The following is a 22593-nucleotide window of genomic DNA, read 5'->3' as shown; positions in this document are numbered from 1 at the left end:
TCAATTTGAAAATTTGACCTCAGGTCTAGGTCATGACCTGACCGGAAAAGGTCATGTTGCATATCAGTCGATGCATCTCGACAAGACAAACACAATGAGACCATCCCCAGCGTTCTATTTCTTTCCAATCGCGAGTTATTGGCAAAAATCTGTTTGTAGCCTCAAATGACCTCGGATGACCTTTCTAGAGGCTATCAGCAAAAATGACACCTTGGTCATCACGGGTGGTCCAAATCATTGTGATTCTGAAATATTTGGACTGTTCCTATGCGTACACACGGATCTAGAGGCATTTTCATTTTTCTCCATTGACTTGTAATGGAAAGGTCACGCCACTGACCTGACCTTAGGTCACGGATATAAAAAAAAATCCGAGATATACAAATTGTAGGCGCCCATAACAACATGCAATCCACCAAGTTTAAAACCTTTCTGACAAACACAGCAGGCTGGACATGATTGCAAACTTTTTTAGGCTTGGTCAGTTAACTTGACTTGGTGACCTGACCTGACATGACCTGGGGTCAAAAATTTCACACATTGTCCAAAATTGACTTACCAAAAGCTACGCCATGCGGTGCGGCGCTACGCGCCGCGGTTTTTTATTCACACGCAAAAAACGCGACAGGGTGGTAACATATGCCCCCCCCCCCCCCACTGGGGCGAAGGTTAAAACGGATGCAAAGCATCACTTTACCATGAGGGCGCCCGGAGAGCTAAAACACCAATGCCATGCGTCCCTTACCAGTATGGTATAGTAGCATTCAATGACAGTACCTGATTTGACCGGGATACACCATAGAAACATCAATGGCTATCAACCTCGTCTGAAAGAAGCATTCTCTGTGTACTGAAAGGCAATAAGGTTGAACCGACAGCTGCCGGGTATGGTATTTTTTTAGGCAAGGCGCTTTTTTTTTCTAAGATAGTCCGTTACCCATGATCAGGTAACCAGGAGTGCCCCCTCCCACAGTCCCGGCGACGCACAGGCCACAGAGGCCTTACTTTAGCACCAGGGAACATAGTAAATTGAACAAGTCGCGGCACTCCCTGCTAATAATACAAAATACAAACACGATTGCCACACTCGTCGCTGATAATTTTTCATCTTCCCGGCAGTCCCATGCATAATTATATATTGTTCATTCTAGTAGAAGTTTATTTGCCATTGGTTCTTCTACAGCGCAGCGCAGGGATATTTCTACCTTACAGTCCTCTGAGATACAAAGATAAACTCTCGAGGGTTCATAGCCAAATATCAAGCGTTCAAGTGATGATGCGTCAATAACCGAACATTTGTTGATTGTTGAGATGAAGCTCATGAATTAGATGCAAACTAATGTAAAGTTTTTTTCAGAAATATATACACTTGAAGATAATATTTCAGATAACTACAAATAAACATCTATATAGGAAGAGAAGAGGATTCTTAACCCGCGCCCCACTGGGGGGGGGGGGCTATTTATAGCCCCCCCCCCTCCCGTTTTTCTGCAATAACTTCCAAACCTCTTGACGTATGGACGCCAAACTTTCAGTACCTTCGGCTGCATCAATTTGACACCTTGTGTCAAAATTTGAACTTCGTACCTACCATAGGTCGGCTGGAAATGACGTCAGAGTGACGTCATGTTCGGCCGATTTGGACGCAAAACATTGAACCACGGCAATCGCTCCCAAGAGCTCAGTTTTTAAGCTAGATCCAATTTCTTTGCATGAGAGGACTCAGAATAGACTGCGCTATCAAACTGCTATCTCAGATTTTCGAAATTTTAATATATATTTTTACATTTTTTCAAAAATTTCTTGGCTTTTCGAAAAAAACCGGAATATATGTGATAGAACGCATTATTATGACTAACTCTAGCAAGTTTTAGCTAAATATCTTCAAAAATGGCCAAGTTATACGCATTATTGCGAAAAATTAACAATTATTTATTTTTCAAATCAATTTTTCAGCACGAATTTGACATCGTACGCCAATATAAATAGCACCATCGTGTTCCTGAGCTCAAACCGCATCCAATAGACCTTTTTTGTTGAAAAATTTTAACTTCAAAATTTGACCTTTTTTGACCTGAAAGTGACCTGACCTAAGCTAAATTTGACTCAAAATGACCTCGAATGACACAGACGACATCAAATTCGAAATGTTTGGCCTAAATGGACCATAAAACATGTGTCACGTGACCGACGGATGATATAATATTTTCGTGACCTGTGATGACCTGACCTTGACCTGAAAATCAAAGTACAAGTTTGGTACCCTCAGAGTATCTAGAGCATCTGTTCACGAGTGTGTGAACCAAAAATGAGCCTGATCTGACTTGTAAGACGGCGGCCAGAGCCCAAAACGTGAAGAAGCCAAAATGCTAATAATTTTTACTTTGACCTGACCTGTGACATCATCGGTGACCTCGAGGTCAATGAAATTAGGTTTCGCTCGACAGTTTTTCCGGGGCTATCAGACGCCGTTTGAATTTTGACGATCGGCCCAGTAGTTTCGGAGTTAGGAGGGGGGCTATGAATAGCCCCCCCCCAGTAGGGCGTGTTATACGCAGACCCCAGTGGGGCGCGGGTTAATATCTTCAAGACTCACTCGAGGAATATCTGATATCTTTTCCTCGCGTGTTCTAGGAAAAAAACTCGCTCCTTCGTCGCTCGGTTTTTCCAACCAAGGCTATAGAACTCCGGTTTTTCAGCAACCCGCTGAGAAAAGAAATCCGTATCTTTCTATTATAATAGAGATTTATTTGCCATTGGGTCTACAGTGCATGGATATTTCTTTCCCATACATGCAACATTGCACGTTTAAATCGAGAAAGCCAGGCATTAAAATGGCACGTGCATTATACTGCACTTTTGAAACATACGAGAAGTCAATGCTGATTGGTTTCCGAGACATGCAGGAAAATATGTTTTCCTGCACCTTTCGACGTTTTCCTGCACCCCTCGACGTTTTCCTGCACCTCTCAAATATATGACGTCATTATGAATGACGTCACATCATAAAGTTGAAGAGCATCATTTGCTCCTTATAACTTCAATTTATCTATCGTCCATTTTATTTGATTGGCTTATGATATACCTACCTATATTGTGTTTGATGCAAGGATTTTATTATTTGTTATGAATAAAGTGAAACATCACCATATAAAACTTAAACTTTGACGCTATTTCTCAACAAACCATAGCCACGAAAGACTCAACAAGGTTGAAATTGGGGCGTTTTGGTTCCTCCAAAACATTTGCAACGCTCCCATGCTACGCATGTATGGGAAATAGCTTCCTGCCCTGAGCTGGGAAAATTTAATGGTGTCACCTCGTATTTTAATTGAAAGTACCTCGGGCCTACCGGCCCTCGGTACTTTCAATTAAAAAACTCGGTGACACCATTAAATTTTCCCAGCCCCGGGCAGGAATGTATTTTCCCATACATGCAACATTGCACGTTTAAATCGAGAAAGCCAGGCATTAAAATGGCACGTGCATTATACTGCACTTTTGAAACATACGAGAAGTCAATGCTGATTGGTTCCGAGACATGCAGGAAAATATGTTTTCCTGCACCTTTGGACGTTTTCCTGCACCCCTCGACATTTTCCTGCACCTCTCAAATATATGACGTCATTATGAATGACGTCACATCATAAAGTTGAAGAGCATCATTTTGCTCCTTATAACTTCATTTTATCTATCTTCATTTTATTTGATTGGATTATGATATACCTACCTACATTGTGTTTGATGCAAGGGTTTTATTATTTGTCATGAATAAAGTGAAACATCACCATATAAAACTTAAACTTTGACGCTATTTCGCAGCAAACCATAGCCACGAATGACTCAACAAGGTTGAAATTGGGGCGATTTGGTTCCTCCATAACATTTGCAACGCTCCCTATAATGGTACGCATGTATGGGAAATAGCTTCCTGCCCTGAGCTGGGAAAATTTGATGGTGTCACCTCGTATTTTAATCGAAAGTACCTCGGGCCTACCGGCCCTCGGTACTTTCAATTAAAAAACTCGGTGACACCATTAAATTTTCCCAGCCCCGGGCAGGAATGTATTATCTTGCCCCGCTGACCGCTCTGAGAAGCGAAGGTAAGATTTTGTTATCTTTGCATCCCTCTGAGATGCAAAGATAAAGTCTCGAGAGTTCATAGCAAAAAGCGGTTTAGTATGATGCCTGTCCCGTAGCTCAGTTGGTAGAGCATTGGACTCCCGGTAGTGAGAGCCCGGGTTCGAAACGCTCCGGCACTCGATATTTGAGACTCCTGACGGGGATGGTCTGCGGTTGGTGGGAGCAGCCGTAGCCAGTTGAAGTCAGTTGAGTGGGACAGGCCGTGTCCGGCTTTGAAGGGCACGCTTAAACTTTGGCATCTAAATTATCCCGATATCCGGAATTGCGCGATCGGACGGTAGGGGTCGGGGCCTACGCAACAAGCTCTGCTTAGCGTGGGATTCGGCTCTGTTATTCCGCCCATTCAGACGTTCGAGCTAAATTTATTAAAAAAAAAAAATGATATGTCGATAATCGAACCGTCTTTTGATGGTTGTTTGTGTATGAAATAGTGGTGTCAATCGGAACTTGAATCTCTTCGGAATTCCGCTTTTGTCCAATGTCCAATTCGGAATTCGGTTGGACAATGGCAGCAGGCTTTGGACAACTTTGGACAATCGCTTGCTACACCTCAACATTTTTACAAAGTAGTCGTGTTTAACCCGCGCCCCACTGGGGGTGGGGGGCTATTCATAGCCCCCTCCCGTTTTTCTGCAATAACTTCCAAACCGCTTAACGCAGGGGCGGGCAAAGTCCGGCCCGCGGGCCGGATGCGGCCCGCCAAGCTCCGGCGTCCGGCCCGCGGCCTCGATAGGCAGCCAGCATTGCAATCCGGCCCGCGAGCCCTACGGAAGCCCAGTTTAGGATTATGGTTCATCCGAGTTCAGTAGCAATAGCACCACGGTGACCTGCTGTTCTTCAGTGAGGTACGCTGGCTGAGTCGCGGCGCCATGCTGTCCCGTGTTTGGGAGCTCAGGCAGGACATCGCGAGCTTCCTACATGAGAAAAGCTCGCCATACGCCGATAAATTCAGTGATTCCAGGTGGCTGGCTGACCTGGCACTGCTCACGGACATCACATCCCACCTGAACACGCTGAACACAAAACTTCAAGGAAAGTATCTTCTGCTCCCCGACATGTATGCGCATGTCACTGCCTTCGAGGTGAAGCTGCGTCTGTGGGAAGCCCAGGTAGGTCGAGGACAGCTTGACCACTTCCCTCGCCTGGCCACCTGTGCTGCGGAAGATGTCGACCGCGACGGATGTGCCGCTGCTCTTGCCGCTCTGCGCCAGGAGTTCACGAACCGCTTCGCTCGCGTTCGGGAGCTCGCTACCGACTTCAAGCTGGTGACAGCACCGTTCAACTTCAGTGTCGACGAAGCGCCGGTATCCCTGAGAGAGTCGGTGGAACTCCAAAGCAGTGATGAACTCAGAGGAAAGTTCCGAACCTCTTCGCCTCTGGCCTTCTTCCGCGATGTCATTATCCCCACTGACGGATATTCCAATTACATATTGCACGTCCAACGCATCGCTGCCATGTTCGGTAGCACGTACTGCTGCGAACAGCAGTTCTCCAAAATGAAGTTATACGTGAAATCCCGCCTCCGATCCAGACTGTCTGATCGTCACCTGAATGACGTCCTCAGGCTGAGCTCGACGACATCTGTGGCGCCGAATGTCGAAGGGCTTCTTCACGGCAGGAAGCAGCACCACCCTTCGCACTAAAAACGAGGGTGCGGAGATCGAAGGACGCATTCCGGTACCTTTCTGGGACAGCATGAAGGGAGTGACGTATAGTATCGTGTCAATACAAATAGCATGTGAATCACGAAGTATTTTGTCTTCTTACGATCGAGAAAAGTTTTGCGGCATAAACCAAGAAACTAAACACAAACATCATGGTAGCCCGCCGTCTCCAGCTTCTTGAGGTACTTCTCAAATAAGGTGAGTCGTTATTTCTATGATTCCTAGTGTGTCTGTGCATTTTACAAAAGCAGACTTGATTTTTAGTACGGTTGTCATGGGTCAAAAGTCATTCGTTTGTAAGTGTAACTATAAGTATTTGTCTCTGTCACGAGACAGTCATTGCCCGTCGTTAGTCAGTCGCGTCATAGCAACATAGCATCCATTTTAGTCATTGACAAACGAAACTCTGGCGAGCTTAGCACTCAGGCCCCCCAGTTGCTCACAAATGCAACACCCGGCCCGCGCTCCCAAAAGTTTGCCCGCCCCTGGCTTCACGTATCGACGCCAAACTTTCAGTACTTTTGGCTGCATCAATTTGACACCTAGTGTCAAAATTTGAACTTCGTAGCTACCATAGGTTGGCCGGAAATGACGTCAGAGTGACGTCATGTTCGGCCGATTTCGACGCAAAACATTGAACCACGGCAATCGCTCCCAAGGGCTCAGTTTTTAAGCTAGATCCAATTTCTTTGCATGAGAGGACTCAAAATAGACTGCGCTATCAAACTGCTATCTCGGATTTTCAAAATTTTGAAAATTTCGAAAATTTTATATAATAAAATTCAAAATTTATATTTTACATTTTTTTCAAAAAGTTTTTGACTTTTCGAAAAAAAAAACGGAATATATGTGATAGAACTCGTTATTATGACTAACTCTAGCAAGTTTTAGCTAAATATCTTCAAAAATGGCCAAGTTATACGCATTATTGCAAAAAATTCACAATTATTAATTTTTCAAATCAATTTTTCACCACGTATTTGACATCGTACGCCAATATAAATAGCACCATCGTGTTCCTGAGCTCAAGCTACATCCATTAGACACCTTTTCTGTTAAAAAATTCTAACTTCAAAATTTGACCTTTCTTTACCTGAAAGTGACCTGACCTAAGCTAAATTCGACTCAAAATGACCTCGAATGACACAGACGACATCAAATTCGAAATCTTTGGCCTAAATGGACCATAAAACATGTGTCACGTGACCGACGCATGATATAATATTTTGGTGACCTGTGATGACCTGACCTTGACCTGAAAATCAAAGTACAAGTTTGGTACCCTCAGGGTATCTAGAGCATCTGTTCACGAGTGTGTGAACCAAAAATGAGCCTGATCTGACTTGTAAGACGGCGGCCAGAGCCCAAAACGTGAACAAGCCAAAATGCTAATAATTTTTACTTTGACCTGACCTGTGACGTCATCAGTGACCTCGAGGTCAATGAAATTAGGTTTCGCTCGACAGTTTTTCCGGGGCTATCAGACGCCGTTTGAATTTTGACGATCGGCCTAGTAGTTTCGGAGTTAGGAGGGGGGGGGGGGCTATGAATAGCCCCCCCCCCCTCCCCCCAGTAGGGCGTGTTATACGCAGACCCCAGTGGGGCGCGGGTTAACATTGATTGGCTATTAGAAAGCTCAGCTTTCGATATGATTAACACTTTTGAGCTTGTAACGGTACATGAAAATCAAATTAAATAGCTATGTTGAGTGTAAACTATTGCGTAGGTGTCGGACATCTTTGGACAAATGGCTGGCTTGGACATTTTTGGACAGACAATTGACGTAAGCATTGGACATTGGACGGACTTTGGACATACGTTTTCTGAAATTGACACCACTAGTATGAAAGCTATGAATTTAAAACAAATGAACTACTCTGAGACTGATTTTTCACTGATGAATACATCTGAATATATTATTTAATTAAATTAAGAATAAACATCTACATGGATTCCTCCTGGCTCAGTCGTGGAAGATCGGATATCTTTTCCTCGCGTGTTTCAGAAAAACATTGCTCCTTCGTCGCTCGGTTTTTCAGTAACCCTCTTGGAAAAGAAATAATTATCTTCCACTCGAAGCCATGAGGAATCCTTCTATATATCTTCAACTGGGGGTCATGAAGAATGCTCTGCCTATATCTCACACATATCTCATGCACAATCTCACATACAGCTCACTGATCAGGCAGAGATCACATAGAGCTTACCCAATGCCCAAGACCGTAATACTCCCCAGCCACCCGGTAGCGGTCGTTTTCCCGTCTCCACCGCTGGCTTGCCCCACCGCTGTGCGTGTCGCCTGGCCTTGAAGCTGAATATAAACAGCGAGCTGCAACGACCTCGTACGTGATCAGTATCAGTGAACGTTCTCTGGACGGCGCGGCCAAGCCGCGGCACTGGCCAGATAGCACTGGAGCTGAGCGGACTACAGTCGAACCGCTGCGCTGGGAGGAGTGCGAAGGGGTGCCTGCGTAAAACAGTGGTTGTTCGGAGAGAGCTATCACACTTCTTACGACAAAAGGTACGTCAGCAGCTGATACGTGCTAATAACGAGTTGGGTTCCTGAATACAGAAAAGGTACTTGAAAGTGGGAAGGTATGTGCTGGTTATCGGACCTTAAGACTGAAACAGACTCTTTCCGCATTCAGGAAATCGCATGCGAGAGCATATTCAAATACATTAAAATTCTGCCCGCATCAATCGCATGCGAGAGGTGCGTGCGGTTGATGCGAGCGTGCTTCCATGTATTTTGATAGGCTCTCGCATGCGATTTCCTCAGAGGTCGAAAAACTGTCCATCCCTCCAACCGGTGTTGGAGCATATAATTGACCGAATAGCTATGCAAACGGAAAATAATCGATCGCCAATGATGAAACACAGAATCTTTTACTTGCATGGCCATTCCTTGCATCCATGTGCAATTTCAAGCTTCAGCTAATGACTCACTGTGAGTACTTTGTAACCGACCCACGGCCTGGCTATGCCACCCTCGTCTGACTTGCTCCCAGCCCAGTTGCTTCCATCTTACTGAAGCAAATCAGTGTCAAAAAGGCTACTTTTCCCGTAATCGCGAGCGGGATTTCGCCCTTACAGCAGTTGTAGAAAGTAGCGGCTTTTTAGAGCGTACAGTCCGTGGAATAGATGTCGCTGCGGTCCGGCAGCGACATCCAGCGACATCTACGCGCCGAACAGTAAGAACTTGGAACTACGGGCACGTCATGACCTCTTGCACGGCCCTGTTTCAGCGCATTGAAGCTGTCTGGCGCTAACGGTATTGGTGCTCAGTATCCATGGAAACTGTAGAGGGATTCAAGGCCTTGACCCGGGTTATGCAACAAATCATTTTTCTTGTGGAGCAAATTTTAGATCGGTTGGAGAAAGTCGAACTGTTTTTTCGGCCTCTGGATTTCCTGACTGCGGAAAGAGTCTGTTTCAGGCTTTAAGGACCCTATACAATTTATGAACGTACAGTAACTAGCCGATGTTTCGCCAAATTCGATTTGTGAAAGGCACATTGGAAGCATTAAAAAACACATTTTTCAGCTAATACAGCATATAAAACGATGTTAAATTTTCTATTTATCTATTTTGAGTTACACAAGGCTGTGGCTTCGACAAACAAGCTAACAGGAAAAATTACAGTTGGATTCTGAGAAAGGGGCACCAAATCACGTTTCTGCATAACGATCATAAGATGCGGAATGCAGAGAAACAAAAGGTACTATGAAAATGCCATAAAAGCTACTATAAAAATGTCATAAAAACTAGTCTCGAGAGAGATTTGAGGGTGTTGAAATATGGCAGCGCAATAAATATTTTGAAGGTAAGCTACTTCAGATGTAGGAATTCCAAGGCCTCAGAGGGTTGGCAATGGTACTATCCATGTATCAAATTGGTACCACCGCGAATACTCCGTCGTAAAAACGGCCAATATGTTTCAGATGAGTTCGGAGAAAAGGATTCCATTGCCATTCAAGATTATCCCGCTAGAAGATGAAGTTCAACAGAAGATAGCGAAGGATTTTGCTGGCTATCCGAACGGCCTGGTCTCCTGCAACCACTGGGGCTTCAAGTTTTCAGCGACCGTGACTGAACAGGAGGTGGAGGACATGTACAACCATCCTCTGGACCCACGTGACGTGTGGGTGGTGACGCCTCCCAAGTGTGGAACTACCTGGACCCAGGAGATGGTCTGGCTGATCGCCAACGATCTCGACTACGAGGGCGCCAAGACGCCATTCATTCCAGACAGGCACGTCAAGCAATGTCACAATCCTTACAAATGTTCTTTTTTGCAATCCCACTGAATTTACTACAATTGAGCTATCGTTTCATCTTTTATCGTTTTATCGTTGTATGTTATATGAGATCAGAAGTAAGAGAGAAGGTTCATGCATTTCTGGACTAGCTAGAAAAATGTCACCGTTTTCAGCACAAAAGCGACTCACGTCGCGATATTTGGCATGATATTTTTTTTCGTGAACCTAAACATTTTAATTGAAACACCTTTTTGTACTCATTTCAGGTGGAGTTTTGTTGATTTCCCCGGCCTCTCTGATAAGGAGTATATGAAACGCTTCACTTCAAATCCTTCTGAAAAAGATGGCGCCACTGGAGGTCCTCCCAACTTGGCGGGAGATCCGAATCGGCCGCCGCCGCGGTTCGTCAAGTCGCACCTGCCGTTTTCCCTCAGCAACCCTCGTTTGCTGGATGTCTGCAAGGTGGTCTACGTGGCCAGGAATCCCAAGGATGCCTGCGTCTCCTACTATCATCATATGAGACTGATACGCGTGCATGACTTCCTAGGAGATATTGAGGTGAGTGAAATTTCGGCAAAGCTATCGTCATGCTACCATACGTGTAACAAGCTAAATGTGCAAGGCGTTTCAAAAAAGTCACTTCAATGTCGTTGCTCAGACAGAAGAATAATTTTTTTTTCTTTGTATTATGTGAGAAAGAAATGCTAAAATTTTCTACCGAAAAGGTGGTCAGATGGTCATATGGCTATTTGGCCTTCCATTTTCCGATTATAGTCATCATCGTCTTTTGGATGATTGTGACAGTTGAGTTCCGTTTAGCTAAAGCTTTTTCTCATCATTGCAAGAGCTAACTTTTTTCCTAGTGTTGAAACCACGGAATATATAGTCTACGACATGGAATGGACAGATCGCGATTTAACCACGTTAAACGTGTAACTCGAAAGCAAGCAAGGAAGCGCCCGTATTATAAACGCACACAGTGCTCTCGCGCTAGAAAATCAAATATTTTTCACAAAACCACGAAAACAACTCGACAACCTAAACAAAATTCGACATTCTTGTGCAGTAGTGATTCAAGGGTAGAATCGACGGTTTATTTAGTACTGGTAACGGCGATTTACCGTTAATGTTCTCATTCATTTGCTTTTTTGTACTTTTTTATTGTGATTCATAGTCTTCGAATATACAAGGAAAAAGCTGTAACCAGAGAAAGACGCAACTTTGTGACGCTGAGGGCTTTAAATGACTGGAATGCTCTTCCAGAAAGAGTGGTTACTGCCCCCAACCCTTAGCGAATTTAAGAAAGAAATCGACCAGCTTTGGGCAACGTCTCAGTTCAAGCATTGAAATAGTTTGACTGATGCATCGTCAAAATCAGCCACAAAGTTGAAAAACATCCAAACGAAGGAATATCGTGGAGAGAAAGTAAAAGTGAAAGCGAGGAAGTCGCAGGCCCTTTGCAAGGGGCCTCTTTCCATGGACAACTTCAACTTCAACTTCAACTTCAACTTGATTAGGATTACGAATGAGTTTGCGGATTGGCGTTTTTTATCGCGAATTTGTGAGCTTAAAAATGATGTGGCCCAGCGCGGTTCGCTGCGGCTACTGCCGAAAGGCGATATCAAAATTGCAACTGTCTAGACACCGGAGAAGGCCAAGATTACTTTACCGAGAAGGCTGCATCCGTGGCTGCCTACGACCCGGCCCGGCCGGCACCGCTAAAGCGAAGGACAACCGGCTGATGGTATCCTTCGCCAGTGGAGCTGCTGTTTCTGGAGCTGCTGCTTCTGCTGCCCCAGTTATAGCGAGAGACGCCAGCCCCCTGGACCAGCCGCTGGCTGCTGTCGCCAGCATGGAAGTGACCACGACACCGACAGGGGCCGGTAAGTTGTTCATTGAAATGATCGTGCAGTTTGGCAGATAGATGCTCACGCTAAATTGTGTTGTACGGGAATCGCTGCTCCGGGAAGCGTTTTTTCTCGTTTAGCTGGAATCGATTTTGTTACAAGAGGTGAAGAAAAACGGACAGCGTTGTCGAAGTGCTGTTTATTGTTTCTGAACTTAATAGCGGGTTGAATAGTGGAGCTCGGCCCAAGTGGAAATTGGTACATGGCACTCGCTACTCGTTACCCCTCATGCAGACACGTGCTTTGCCTTTGTCAGGTTCGGTGCAGGCACACCAGCTTGCCCCGACACTGACGAGTGACGGTGGTTTTCCCGTCGCCCCTGATGGCGGCGAGGGGCCAGCCAGACCCGTCGATGCGGCGACCGCGGTACCAACTGACGCTGTCGAGCAAGAGCGCGCACATTTCACTGGTAGGTGAAAGACAGGGCCGAAGCATGCCTTGCATTTTGAAAGCCGTTAGATTCGGAACCACGAATGGCAGCTCCTTCAACAGCTCTATATCTGGAGCCATTTTCCGCACTGCTGGCGAAGATTCTCGATCTCGAAAGCTTTACGGTACAGCATAACTTCAGGCGCTCGCTCTTCCTGCCATCTAGCGGAAGAAAAATGTCGCGGGCCGCGGCAGTAGAATCGCCATTCCGTTCCTCTCTGTTGACTATCATGTCAGCACAACATTCGTTGGTGTTTTTTTTTTTTTAACCGCTTATTCTAAGCAGTAACCGACGGCACACTCTGGAGGACTGATTGGTGTTTCGGTTCTCCCTCCAGGTACTGCATCGCAGTGTCGCCACCATGCACGGAGGACGTCAGAGGACGGCCCGTCAGTCTTCACGGCCAGTGCGCTGGGCCGGCACGGGTCACACGCTCGGTGAAGTAGCTGGCCTGCGCACGCAGCTCGACATCATCTGTGGTGTCATCCCAGCCTTTCTTCAGATCATTCACTCGCCGCTTCAGCCACGCCACCGCCGGCCGCAGTCATCCGGCCACGGAGGATAAGTGATAGGCCGACCACACCACAAGAACAGTGCTCTCCGTGTAAATATCACGACCGGAAGTGCGCGAGCTACTGACTGGGAGATGGCGCTCGCGCTGACGCTGTTTCCTCGACGTTTATGCAGCTCCTGGCGAGGTGACCGGTCTTGCTACAGGTCTAATAACGCCGTGCCCGGTCCGCCGTGGACCCTGACCGACCCGCCGGTGTCTTGGCGTCTCGCCTCACACCCGCTGCTGCAGAGAACACGTTCGTCACTCAACACTGCCCGCGCCAGGATGCTGGCCAGATCCAGGCCTTCTGCGCGCGTGTCGGCCCGAATTGTGCTGCTAACGGCGTCTGGTAGCCCGGCGATGAAAGTACTGGCGATGAAAGCACCTACCCGAATGCAAGCCGAATGCAGCAAAAGATGCTCCTCCAAGTGTGGAAACCGAGCGTCGTGCGCGCTCGAAATTTTAATACAACCAATTTTTGCAGGCTTTTGACTTTGAAAATTTCACCGGCGCAGTTCGCACAGTTTCGGAGCAATAACCCGCTAACAAAGACAGGCTCACATACATCCATGCATAGTTTGAGTTTTATAATAGTTATTTAATTTATAAGAGTGAAAAGAAATAACCTCATGCTCATTAATATCGAAATTAAAAATATTAATCCAGAATATATTTTGTGAATATCACTTCGTCGGTGGATTAATATGCAGAATTGATGGGAAAGCTAAGCAGTAAGCAGTGTTTCGTATCCTCCGTGTCGTGAATGTCACCGACCGAAGTGATATTCACGAAAATATATTTTTGATTAACAATTTTAATTTCGATATTAATGAGCATGAGGTTATTTCTTTTCACTTCTACAACGTTAACTATGCTCAAAAGAACGCTTAACTTTATCAAACAAAAGTTATTTAATTTGATAAAACTCATCTCGTTCATCAGCACGGAAGTGCCAAAACCACAGCAGCACACCTAAAATTGCCAGATAGCCAAAAACTCAGCAGTTACAGGAAAAATTCGTTTTGTCCATTCCATGTCGTAGACTATATATTCCGTGGTTGAAACTAAACCACTACAATAGTCCTTCTACATAGTCCTTCATATTCGCCTTTGTTGAATTGCTTGGAGCAGATTGCCTGTCTTTCAACCAACCTGAATGGTTTCAGCTCTTCACGGAGTACTTTATGAAAGACGAGCTGGGTGAATCGCCCTTCATCGAACACATGATCGAGGCATGGAACCTGCGTCACCACCCCAACCTCTGCTTCCTCTTCTACGAGGATATGAAGAAGGATCTGAGATCGCAGATCCGCAAGGTGGCCAAGTTCTTCGGAAAGGACTACTCTGAAGAACAGGTGGACAATCTGGCAGAGCACCTCCACATCGACAACTTCAAGAAGAATCCGTTCGTAAACTTCGAGAGCCTGAATAAGCTTGGTCTTACGTACCCAGATCGCGGCAGCTTCGTCAGGAAGGGCAAGACGGGTGACTGGAAGAACCACTTCACTCCTGAGATGAATGAAAAGTTCGACAAGTGGATGGAGGAGAAGCTGAAGGGAACGGATCTCACTTTTGTCCAGGAACTAGAGAAGCAGGACTAGAGGTCATTATGACGATCCTCCTGTTGATGCTGCTGCTGATGCTGCTGCTGCTGCTGATGATGATGTTGATGATGGAAGTCATCATGACCCGGACGCTGATGATGAGGAAGAGCCGGTTGACTATCAATGCAATCTACAAATACGTACTGCATGATTTTTCTAATCTAAGCGGGGTTAAAATGATGTAAAACGTAGACATACGAATTAACAGCTGCTTGACCTGATGGTATGCTTTATGGTACTCTTAAAGTATAAACTGAGTTATGCAGTATTCATGCTGCTGACAGCTGAATGTGACCAGATGAGCGTTTTCCTGAGTAATTTTTTATTTTAGGTCATCATTGTTCTCACTTCTCATCCGGTATTCACTCTTGGTTTTAGAGAAGGTCTTCACTTTTAAGCTCATCAAATCATGCGTTTTATATATCAGCCATCATGTTGCCTGTGAGACTGCTTCCGCCTCCCTTGCATAATGCCTATTGCATGCTTATCGTATGCAATAGGCATTATGCAAAATAACACAGAACAACTAGTGCATGGACGCGTTTTAATTATTAAATCTTCATCAGCATGACATAACCACAGAGAAAACAAGATATAGCACACACACCTTGTGTTCTCTGTGTTTCTCTGTGTTTCTCTGTTTCTCTGTCTTCTCTGTTTGTTTTCTCTGTGGTTATGTCATACTGATGAAGATTTGATAATCGAAACGAGTCCATGCACTATTTGTTCCGTGTTTTTCTACTTGTCTCTATCAATCAATATACATATTATGCAAAATGCATTGTATGCGTCATAAACCTCGGTATAGAGACGCCTATGTATGCGTAGACGTGTGTGTATCTCCGTCTATCGCGTGTTTCAAGTCGTGCTGGTTTACGAGCTTCAGAGTGATTAATATAACTGTAGTTTCTAAATTGCACGGGACGGTTGTAATCTTTACGTGCGCTTCTTGTCCCGATGGCTGTTTTCGTCCCTCACTTCGTCGTCTAAAAAAACGTTTTGTTAAATACAATGAAGTCTATCTTGAACTTGCAAAAGCTTTTTTGTGTTTCAGCTTTGATTGTGAGTGTGCACCATGTAGTCTCTCTCTCTCTCTCTCTCTCTCTCTCTCTCTCTCTCTCTCTCTCTCTCTCTCTCTCTCTCTCTCTCTCTCTCTCTCTCTCTCTCTCTCTCTCTCTCTCTCTCTCTCTCTCTCTCTCTCTCTCTCTCTCTCTCTCTCTCTCTCTCTCTCTCTCTCTCTCTCTCTCTCTCTCTCTCTCTCTCTCTCTCTCTCTCTCTCTCTCTCTCTCTCTCTCTCTCTCTCTCTCTCTCCTCTCTCTCTCTCTCTCTCTCTCTCTCTCCTCTCTCTCTCTCTCTCTCTCTCTCTCTCTCTCTCTCTCTCTCTCTCTCTCTCTCTCTCTCTCTCTCTCTCTCTCTCTCTCTCTCTCTCTCTCTCTCTCTCTCTCTCTCTCTCTCTCTCTCTCTCTCTCTCTCTCTCTCTCTCTCTCTCTCTCTCTCTCTCTCTCTCTCTCTCTCTCTCTCTCTCTCTCTCTCTCTCTCTCTCTCTCTCTCTCTCTCTCTCTCTCTCTCTCTCCTTCTTCTCTCCCCCCATAAAGCCTGGCACCATGTATGTTGCACGATGTATGCAGATGCATCCATCAGCAGAGCTATACTTCTTATACTATGTAGCTACGTATGTAGTGATCTATGCAACAACATAGCAAACACAGATGAATAAAAAGTGTGTCAGAGATGATCTATTTAGCTGTGTTGAGGAGCGGGATGTCCTTCAGGTTACTTTGCTTTTTTATTCAATATTCCGAATGGATTATGAAACCTCTGCACAGTGTAGGTGTCTGGGCTGTGCATATCAGCGAATACTGTCGGGTGTGTGGGTTACGTGTCGACTAAGACGCATACGGGAATGCTAGGTCTGCGATGGTGTGCTGTATGACAAGCTGCATGTCATCGACGCCGCTCATTCATATGTGTGTAGTTACTGGTTATCATTGTGTGTAGGATCAAAAATATGGACGTTTAAGAAAGAAACCTTTGAAGAAAGTTTGGCACACCTAAGACTTTGACCACGATTCAAGCGCTGCATATTATATTTGAGGGTGTATTAATCAGTTTTGAGATTAATCTTCCATCAGATATCATTGTTCATGCATACACATCTGCTTTTACGGAATCCATAACCACACACAATTGCAAAAGTAGCGACAATATCACATCTCAAGTTCACACTTAAACGTACATGAGTTGTGCACGATTATTACGCTGCTTTCTGTCGACTCGAAAAACGGTGGTGGTACTTGCGACGAGTTATCGCAGCGCCCGATCGTCATGGAAAGCACAGCATCTTTGCCATGCCTGCATTTCTTTAGCGGCGAGACATTGCCTCATTCCGCATTGTAGCTACCAACCATATTCATCAGAGAAATTGCGATAATCACCTTCACTGACAAGCCTTTCAAAATGTACATAAAGCTCATCTGTCCGCTCCTTCCCTAGACTCACAGTTTTGTAGCTTTGAGTGTCTAGTCCTGCTTCTCCAGCTCCTGCACGAAGGTAAGATCGGTTCCTTTCAGCTTCTCCTCCATCCACTTGTCGAACTTCTCATTCATTTCAGGGGTGAAGTGGTTCTTCCAGTCACCTGTCTTGCCCTTCCTGATGAAACTCCCTCGATCTGTGTGCATGATTTTGCCGTCCTTCATGTGATCGGCATTCACCCACGGGTTCTTCTTGAAGTTGTCGATGTGCAGGTGCTCTGCCAGCTTGTCCACCTGCTCTTCAGAGTAGTCCTTCCCCAGGAACTTGGACACCTTGCGGATCTGCGCCCTCAGGTCCTTCTTCATGTCCTCGTAGAAGAGGAAGCAGAGGTTGGGGTGGTGACGCAGGTTCCACGCCTCGATCATGTGTTCGATGAAGGGCGCCTCCACCACCTGGCCTTTGATGAAGTAGTCCATGAAGAGCTGAAAGCACCAGATGAAAACAGCTTCACTCAAAAGTAGTTAACCTATGGAGAGATCAAAACTGAGCAGGACCCAATCTTACCAATGCCGTGAATAGGATTTGGCAGCACTGGCCGGAGTTTACGGCACTGGTATCAATGATATCCTTTTTATTTACGTCCAGCTAATTTTGCCCAATGATTTGGATAGCGTGAATGATTATGAATGTTGCCCGAACGAATGAATAAATGAATATTGAATAGTTTTGAATGTTACCAAATGCCGTGAATGCGCATTCACGGCAGTTGGTAAGATTGGGCCCATGTTCCGATTGATTGATTCAGTTGATCCGATTGATGATTGACTGATTGATTCAAAACGTAAAAAGAGGTAGCACAGCCTCTTTTCCACCTACGGTAATTAGTGCCAGACATTCCCTTTTCGAAAGTTTTCTTTAAGATAAGCTTAGACTGCTGAAAATAAGAACATCGGTCTTGAATCCCAAGATTTCTGCAAAACAAACGTCTAACATTGTGACACATGAGAAGATTGTTTGCGTCATGCGCCGCAGATATCATACGAACGATGAAGATGATGAAGTTCTTCGAGAACCCCTTACCTCCAGGTCCCCAAGGAAGTCGTGCAGACGAATCAGCCTCATGTGGTGGAAGAATGAGACGCAGGCATCCTTGGGATTTCTGGCCACGTAGACCACCTTGCAGGTGTCCAACAGGCGAGGGTTGTTCAGAGAAAACGGCAGGTGCGACTTGACGAACCGCGGTGAGGGTCGGTTGGCAGCGCTAGCCATATCCATCGGCCCGCTCCGCGGGGGCTCGCCTTCTTTTGCAGCAGCAGCTGCAAACTTTGCCTCAAACTCTTTGTCGCTCAGCGCAGCGAAATCTATGAATGAATATCTGAAAATACAAAAGGGCGGTAGTGGTTCTATTAGCAGGCAATGGGAAATGCGTTCCATTTAGGCAATTCAGAGTGACAAAGGACACGTCATTCAACCATGTATCCGTAGCTGGGCGCGAAAACGTATCTAGCCATATGAATAAACTAGCACTTGTGTATCATAAATGCTGGTATGAAGGCATGCAATATCCATGTCGAACTCGTACACATAATCGAAACTATGTAGAGTAGAAACAGTCTTTGGCCCCACCTGTCTGGCATGATGGGTGTCTTGGCGCCCTCGTAGTCGAGATCGTTGGCGATCAGCCAGACCATCTCCTGGGTCCAGGTAGTTCCACACTTGGGAGGCGTCACCACCCACACGTCACGTGGGTCCAGAGGATGGTTGTAAAGGTCTTCTAGCTCCTGTTCAGTTACTGTCGCTGACAGCTTGAAGCCCCAGTGGTTGCAAGATGCGAGACCTGTAGGATTGCCGACAAAATCTTTGGCAATCTTTTTCTGATCTTCATCTTCTAGAGGAATGATCTTGAATGGAAACGGAATCCGTTCTGAAGAGCTCATCTGAAAGAAAAGGCAATTGGTTAGGCTTTTTTAATAAACACCATGGACTGCTTTCAAAGTATCAAACACTTCATGGTCGGGATACAAACGTAAGTATGCCAAAGTCCTGGTAAATATGTCTGTATTTACTGAGAGAATAGAGGTTCGTTGAAGCGCGCGAAGCAGAATGTCTGTCGGACTCAGTCAACGGGTTATCCTTATAGTCTAATATATAGTTCGTGAACACGGACTCAGCAGTGCAGGGTGTTTGGGTAACTTAAGGCACTTCGAATGTTTTCAATGGTTCAATGAACGCCACCAGAGTACACGCTAAGCAGAACTTGTCCCACGAGCTCTGAATTTCAGCGTGCGATGGCTGAATTAGAATGCCTGTCATCATTGTTATGGTCATAGGTAATTATATTGAAGGAATGCTTTTGATTTTATTTTCTATGTTCCCTCATTAAGTCTCAAAATAACTCCATTGTATGACACGAAAACAGCAGAGCTGCAGACAGTAACAAATTAGAATAATCTGCAAGTGCACTGATAGCGACGATTAGATAAAACGCTATCAACACCAATCTATGGAACAGCATTACTTGTATCCAAAAACGAACCGTTGACACCCTACCTTGATTCGTCGTCCACCGACCGACCCTGCTCTGCACGCCACCGATCTCCTTCTGCCCTGCTCTCTGCTCCCCGCCGTCTCCGACACTGCTGCGCCGCCTGGTCCGACACTTCACTACCGGTACTCGTTTTTGCGCTGAGTCATGTGTCCAAGGACAAACGAGCCTCCCGCTGTTGATGTAGAGGCGTAACCAGAGGCGGAAATGGAGAGCTGTCCTCTAAAGCGAGGGGAGGGAGGATGGACTGTCAGATGACGACTCGGTTTGTTCAGCAGGAAGGAAGTCTGCATCCTTGCGTGATGTGTATCGAAGGAGCAGAATAGGGGAGTGAGTTCTCGTCCGATTTGCTTGAACCGCCTCTGGTTGAGTGGGATGATTAGACGTTTAAAAACTCGAGAGGTAAACAAGCGCTCGTTCCGAATGGTAGGGTGGCACTGCAGCTCACTGAAGGGTACAGACGTCTGAGATAATGTAACCCTTCCTCGGTGTATCGAAAAAGCTGATCGGTCTCCCTCCCGTCCATGTCGGGCTTAGCCAAGGTAATAAGGTGCGGCAGGTTGGCGTTGGATGTGACGATACGACACTATCACTTCAGCATAACACGACACAACATTTGCAGTGGTCACTTGTGTTACCAAGTTGGATTTATTGACCCGCGAGTTGCTGGGGGGGGGCGTTAAACGCCCCCACTTTCTTCGCCGGGCCATAGCATAAAAATGGCGCGCCGCAGGCGCGCCAAATTTTAGGTACCTGTAGGGAATTGAGTGAAGTTTATTGTGACAAAGTTTCAAAAAAATCGGTCGAAAAAATTTTGAGATATCGAGATTTTAGTGACGTCATGATTTCTGACTTTTCGACCAAAAACGGCATATGTTCAAAAAATCATATAAAATCACAAAATAGACATACAGACATGCCGTAAACGCCATTAGACTGCCAATACCATGAACAATTAAATGGCTATCTTCGATTATTGATTATCGTTCCGCATTTTCCAAAATCTTGAACTGAATCTTGGCAATTTCTCGTGACTACTTCACGACCATGATACATGCATTTCTTAAATTGAACTTTTTTAGCCAAACACGTACACATATGATAAAATGAATGTCACCATCGTGTTCTACGCCCCAAATTACCCATAAAACATGTGTCACAGGCTGCGAATATCAGTTTTGATTTTCGAGGATATGTGCCTACCGGGTTGACCTGACCTTGACCTTGACCTATGCTTGACTGACCCCTACATGGAGCTGACACTCTTGTAGGCCTTATATGATGGATTGTGCACCATTTTGACAGAGTTTATGACGAGAGGCGCCCATTGCGAAGTCCTGAAGTCCATGCTACTGAAAGCCCGATTTCAGGTGTTTGACCTGACCTTGACCCGACCTGTGACCTCAAAATTCAACTTTAAAATACTCATCTGAAGCGTCTCGTCGCGTTCTTTCGTTTGCCGCCTCGTGCGTTTCACTGCGCCTATTGGTTCTCGAGTTATCGGCTGGGGGCGTTTAACGCCCCCCCCCCCCCCCCAGCAAACGGTGGGTGGCGAAATACCCCAGCAACTGCCGGGTTAAGTGGATTCTTCTTTATTACCAGCCGATAACTGTCGATAACTGAGCTTTCTATTCACCAATCAATGCTATACATGATTATTTTATGAAATGCTGAGGCGTAAGACGTGCTTGTTCAATGTTGTGCAGAGCCAGCTGCCTTTTCCAACAGCATTATGAATCGGACATCGGACAAAATCGGTTCATAGACTAGGTCATCACAGGTCACTGTGGGTCATTTCTACCGAATTTGCCATTAGGAGTGCTCGTAAGTTAACCTTCGCCCCATTGCACAGTGGGGATTTTTCCGATCTAGCGCCTATTAATTCAAAAAATATTTTTTGGATTTTGGTTTATTTTTTGTGTCAGTAGGGCTAAGAAATGCCTGAATTTTTCATATATGGCATTGTTTTATCTGTATGTCCACAGCAAAACTAGGAAAAATGCGCCCAAAGTTCACACTCATGCGTGATTACTCAATGGGCTCAGCAAGGCCCGAAAGTATAGCTCAATTTCATTGTCCTGTCCTGTTGGTTTTAATCTTGCGAGGTCTTAAAGTTGCATATCGTCTGAAAGGCACCTTTATTAGGAATGGAATGGCAAACAGAAGGTATGCCACAACCTTACTAAAGTCACAAAAATGCCCTTTACAAAAAACCCTTACAGACACCATATTGAAGGAATGGTATTCTAAATAAATGTAGGAAATCAACAATGTTCTCCACACTTTTCCACTCCGAAATATATCCTATCGAATTCGCCACTTTCTCCTGCACAAGACAACGCCTAGTTTGGCTGCCGAAACTTGCCTGAACACGGAATATTCACATTAGAGTATCTTAACACCCCACTCGAGGAGCCCTAGGGCAAACAGCACGATATAGGTATGTTCCGGACATAGGCGAATAATTTTACTTCGTGATATATATGATGCATATTTTCTGAGACGCATTCATTAGGAATAGGATGACAAGCGTAAATTATACATGCCGTAACCTTATTAACCATCGCACTTGTGGGGAGGGGGAGGGGGAAGGGGTCGGATAAAACCCCATGGTTTTCCGCAAAGTACTCGCGCAAAAAGCGGCCGATCGCGCCGAAACTTTCGGTACCCTCGAGATCATCAATTTTACATCTAACCTAAAAATTTCATGACTCTGACCCAACTGACCTTTGACCTGTGGCATATTTCTCGAGACCATGTTTGGCCGGAATCGCGATTCGGCGTATGCCAGCTCACATTATCCGGGGTTTCCAGTCTTTTTGTGGTTTTAAACGTTCAAATATGTGAAATGATGTTGGTGCCATGCATAATGGTGGGTGTCAAGGTCACGTGAAGGTCAAGTCAAGGTCATTGACCTTTTGATGACCTTGGTTCACTTTTTCGAGTTTTACTTGTTTCTAGGGTAGTTTTTGGTGCTGATTTCGATTTTAGCAGCCATTTGAATATTTACGAAGTA

General features: G+C 45.4%; 3 protein-coding genes across 3 annotated transcripts; 2 read left to right on the top strand and 1 right to left on the bottom strand.

Annotated features, from left to right (window-relative positions):
- Positions 1-5198: 5198 nt before the first annotated feature.
- Positions 5199-5786, top strand: LOC122371915 (general transcription factor II-I repeat domain-containing protein 2-like). The gene has a single exon (XM_043348689.1). The coding sequence runs from the start codon at positions 5199-5201 to the stop codon at positions 5784-5786; it is 588 nt and encodes a 195-aa protein (XP_043204624.1).
- A 2415-nt stretch (positions 5787-8201) lies between these two features.
- LOC122371911 (sulfotransferase 1A1-like) lies at positions 8202-15588 on the top strand. Its single transcript, XM_043348682.1, has 4 exons — positions 8202-8328; positions 9749-10059; positions 10333-10624; positions 14123-15588. Exons 2-4 carry the CDS (start codon positions 9749-9751, stop codon positions 14555-14557), a joined length of 1038 nt encoding a protein of 345 aa, XP_043204617.1. The 5' UTR covers positions 8202-8328; the 3' UTR covers positions 14558-15588.
- Positions 15589-16644: 1056 nt separating this feature from the next.
- On the bottom strand, positions 16645-19714 carry LOC122371909 (sulfotransferase 1C2-like). Its single transcript, XM_043348681.1, has 4 exons — positions 19583-19714; positions 18659-18969; positions 18113-18407; positions 16645-17514 (listed from the first exon to the last, which is right to left on the bottom strand). The coding sequence occupies exons 2-4, from the start codon at positions 18967-18969 to the stop codon at positions 17080-17082; spliced, it is 1041 nt and encodes a 346-aa protein (XP_043204616.1). The 5' UTR covers positions 19583-19714; the 3' UTR covers positions 16645-17079.
- Positions 19715-22593: the final 2879 nt, after the last annotated feature.

Source organism: Amphibalanus amphitrite, unplaced genomic scaffold (genome assembly GCF_019059575.1).
Source record: "Amphibalanus amphitrite isolate SeventyFive unplaced genomic scaffold, NRLGWU_Aamphi_draft 001292F_arrow, whole genome shotgun sequence".
NCBI classification, from domain to species: domain Eukaryota; kingdom Metazoa; phylum Arthropoda; class Thecostraca; order Balanomorpha; family Balanidae; genus Amphibalanus; species Amphibalanus amphitrite.
This window is presented reverse-complemented; position numbering and strand designations above follow the sequence as displayed.

Coding starts and splice junctions, on each gene's coding strand:
- LOC122371915 (XM_043348689.1), top strand. CDS start 5,199: ATGTATGCGCATGTCACTGCCTTCGAGGTGAAGCTGCGTCTGTGGGAA.
- LOC122371911 (XM_043348682.1), top strand. CDS start 9,749: ATGAGTTCGGAGAAAAGGATTCCATTGCCATTCAAGATTATCCCGCTA. Junction 10,060..10,332: donor ACGCCATTCATTCCAGACAG/GCACGTCAAGCA, acceptor TACTCATTTCAG/GTGGAGTTTTGTTGATTTCC. Junction 10,625..14,122: donor ACTTCCTAGGAGATATTGAG/GTGAGTGAAATT, acceptor GAATGGTTTCAG/CTCTTCACGGAGTACTTTAT.
- LOC122371909 (XM_043348681.1), bottom strand. CDS start 18,969: ATGAGCTCTTCAGAACGGATTCCGTTTCCATTCAAGATCATTCCTCTA. Junction 18,408..18,658: donor ACACCCATCATGCCAGACAG/GTGGGGCCAAAG, acceptor TTGTATTTTCAG/ATATTCATTCATAGATTTCG. Junction 17,515..18,112: donor ACTTCCTTGGGGACCTGGAG/GTAAGGGGTTCT, acceptor TGGTGCTTTCAG/CTCTTCATGGACTACTTCAT.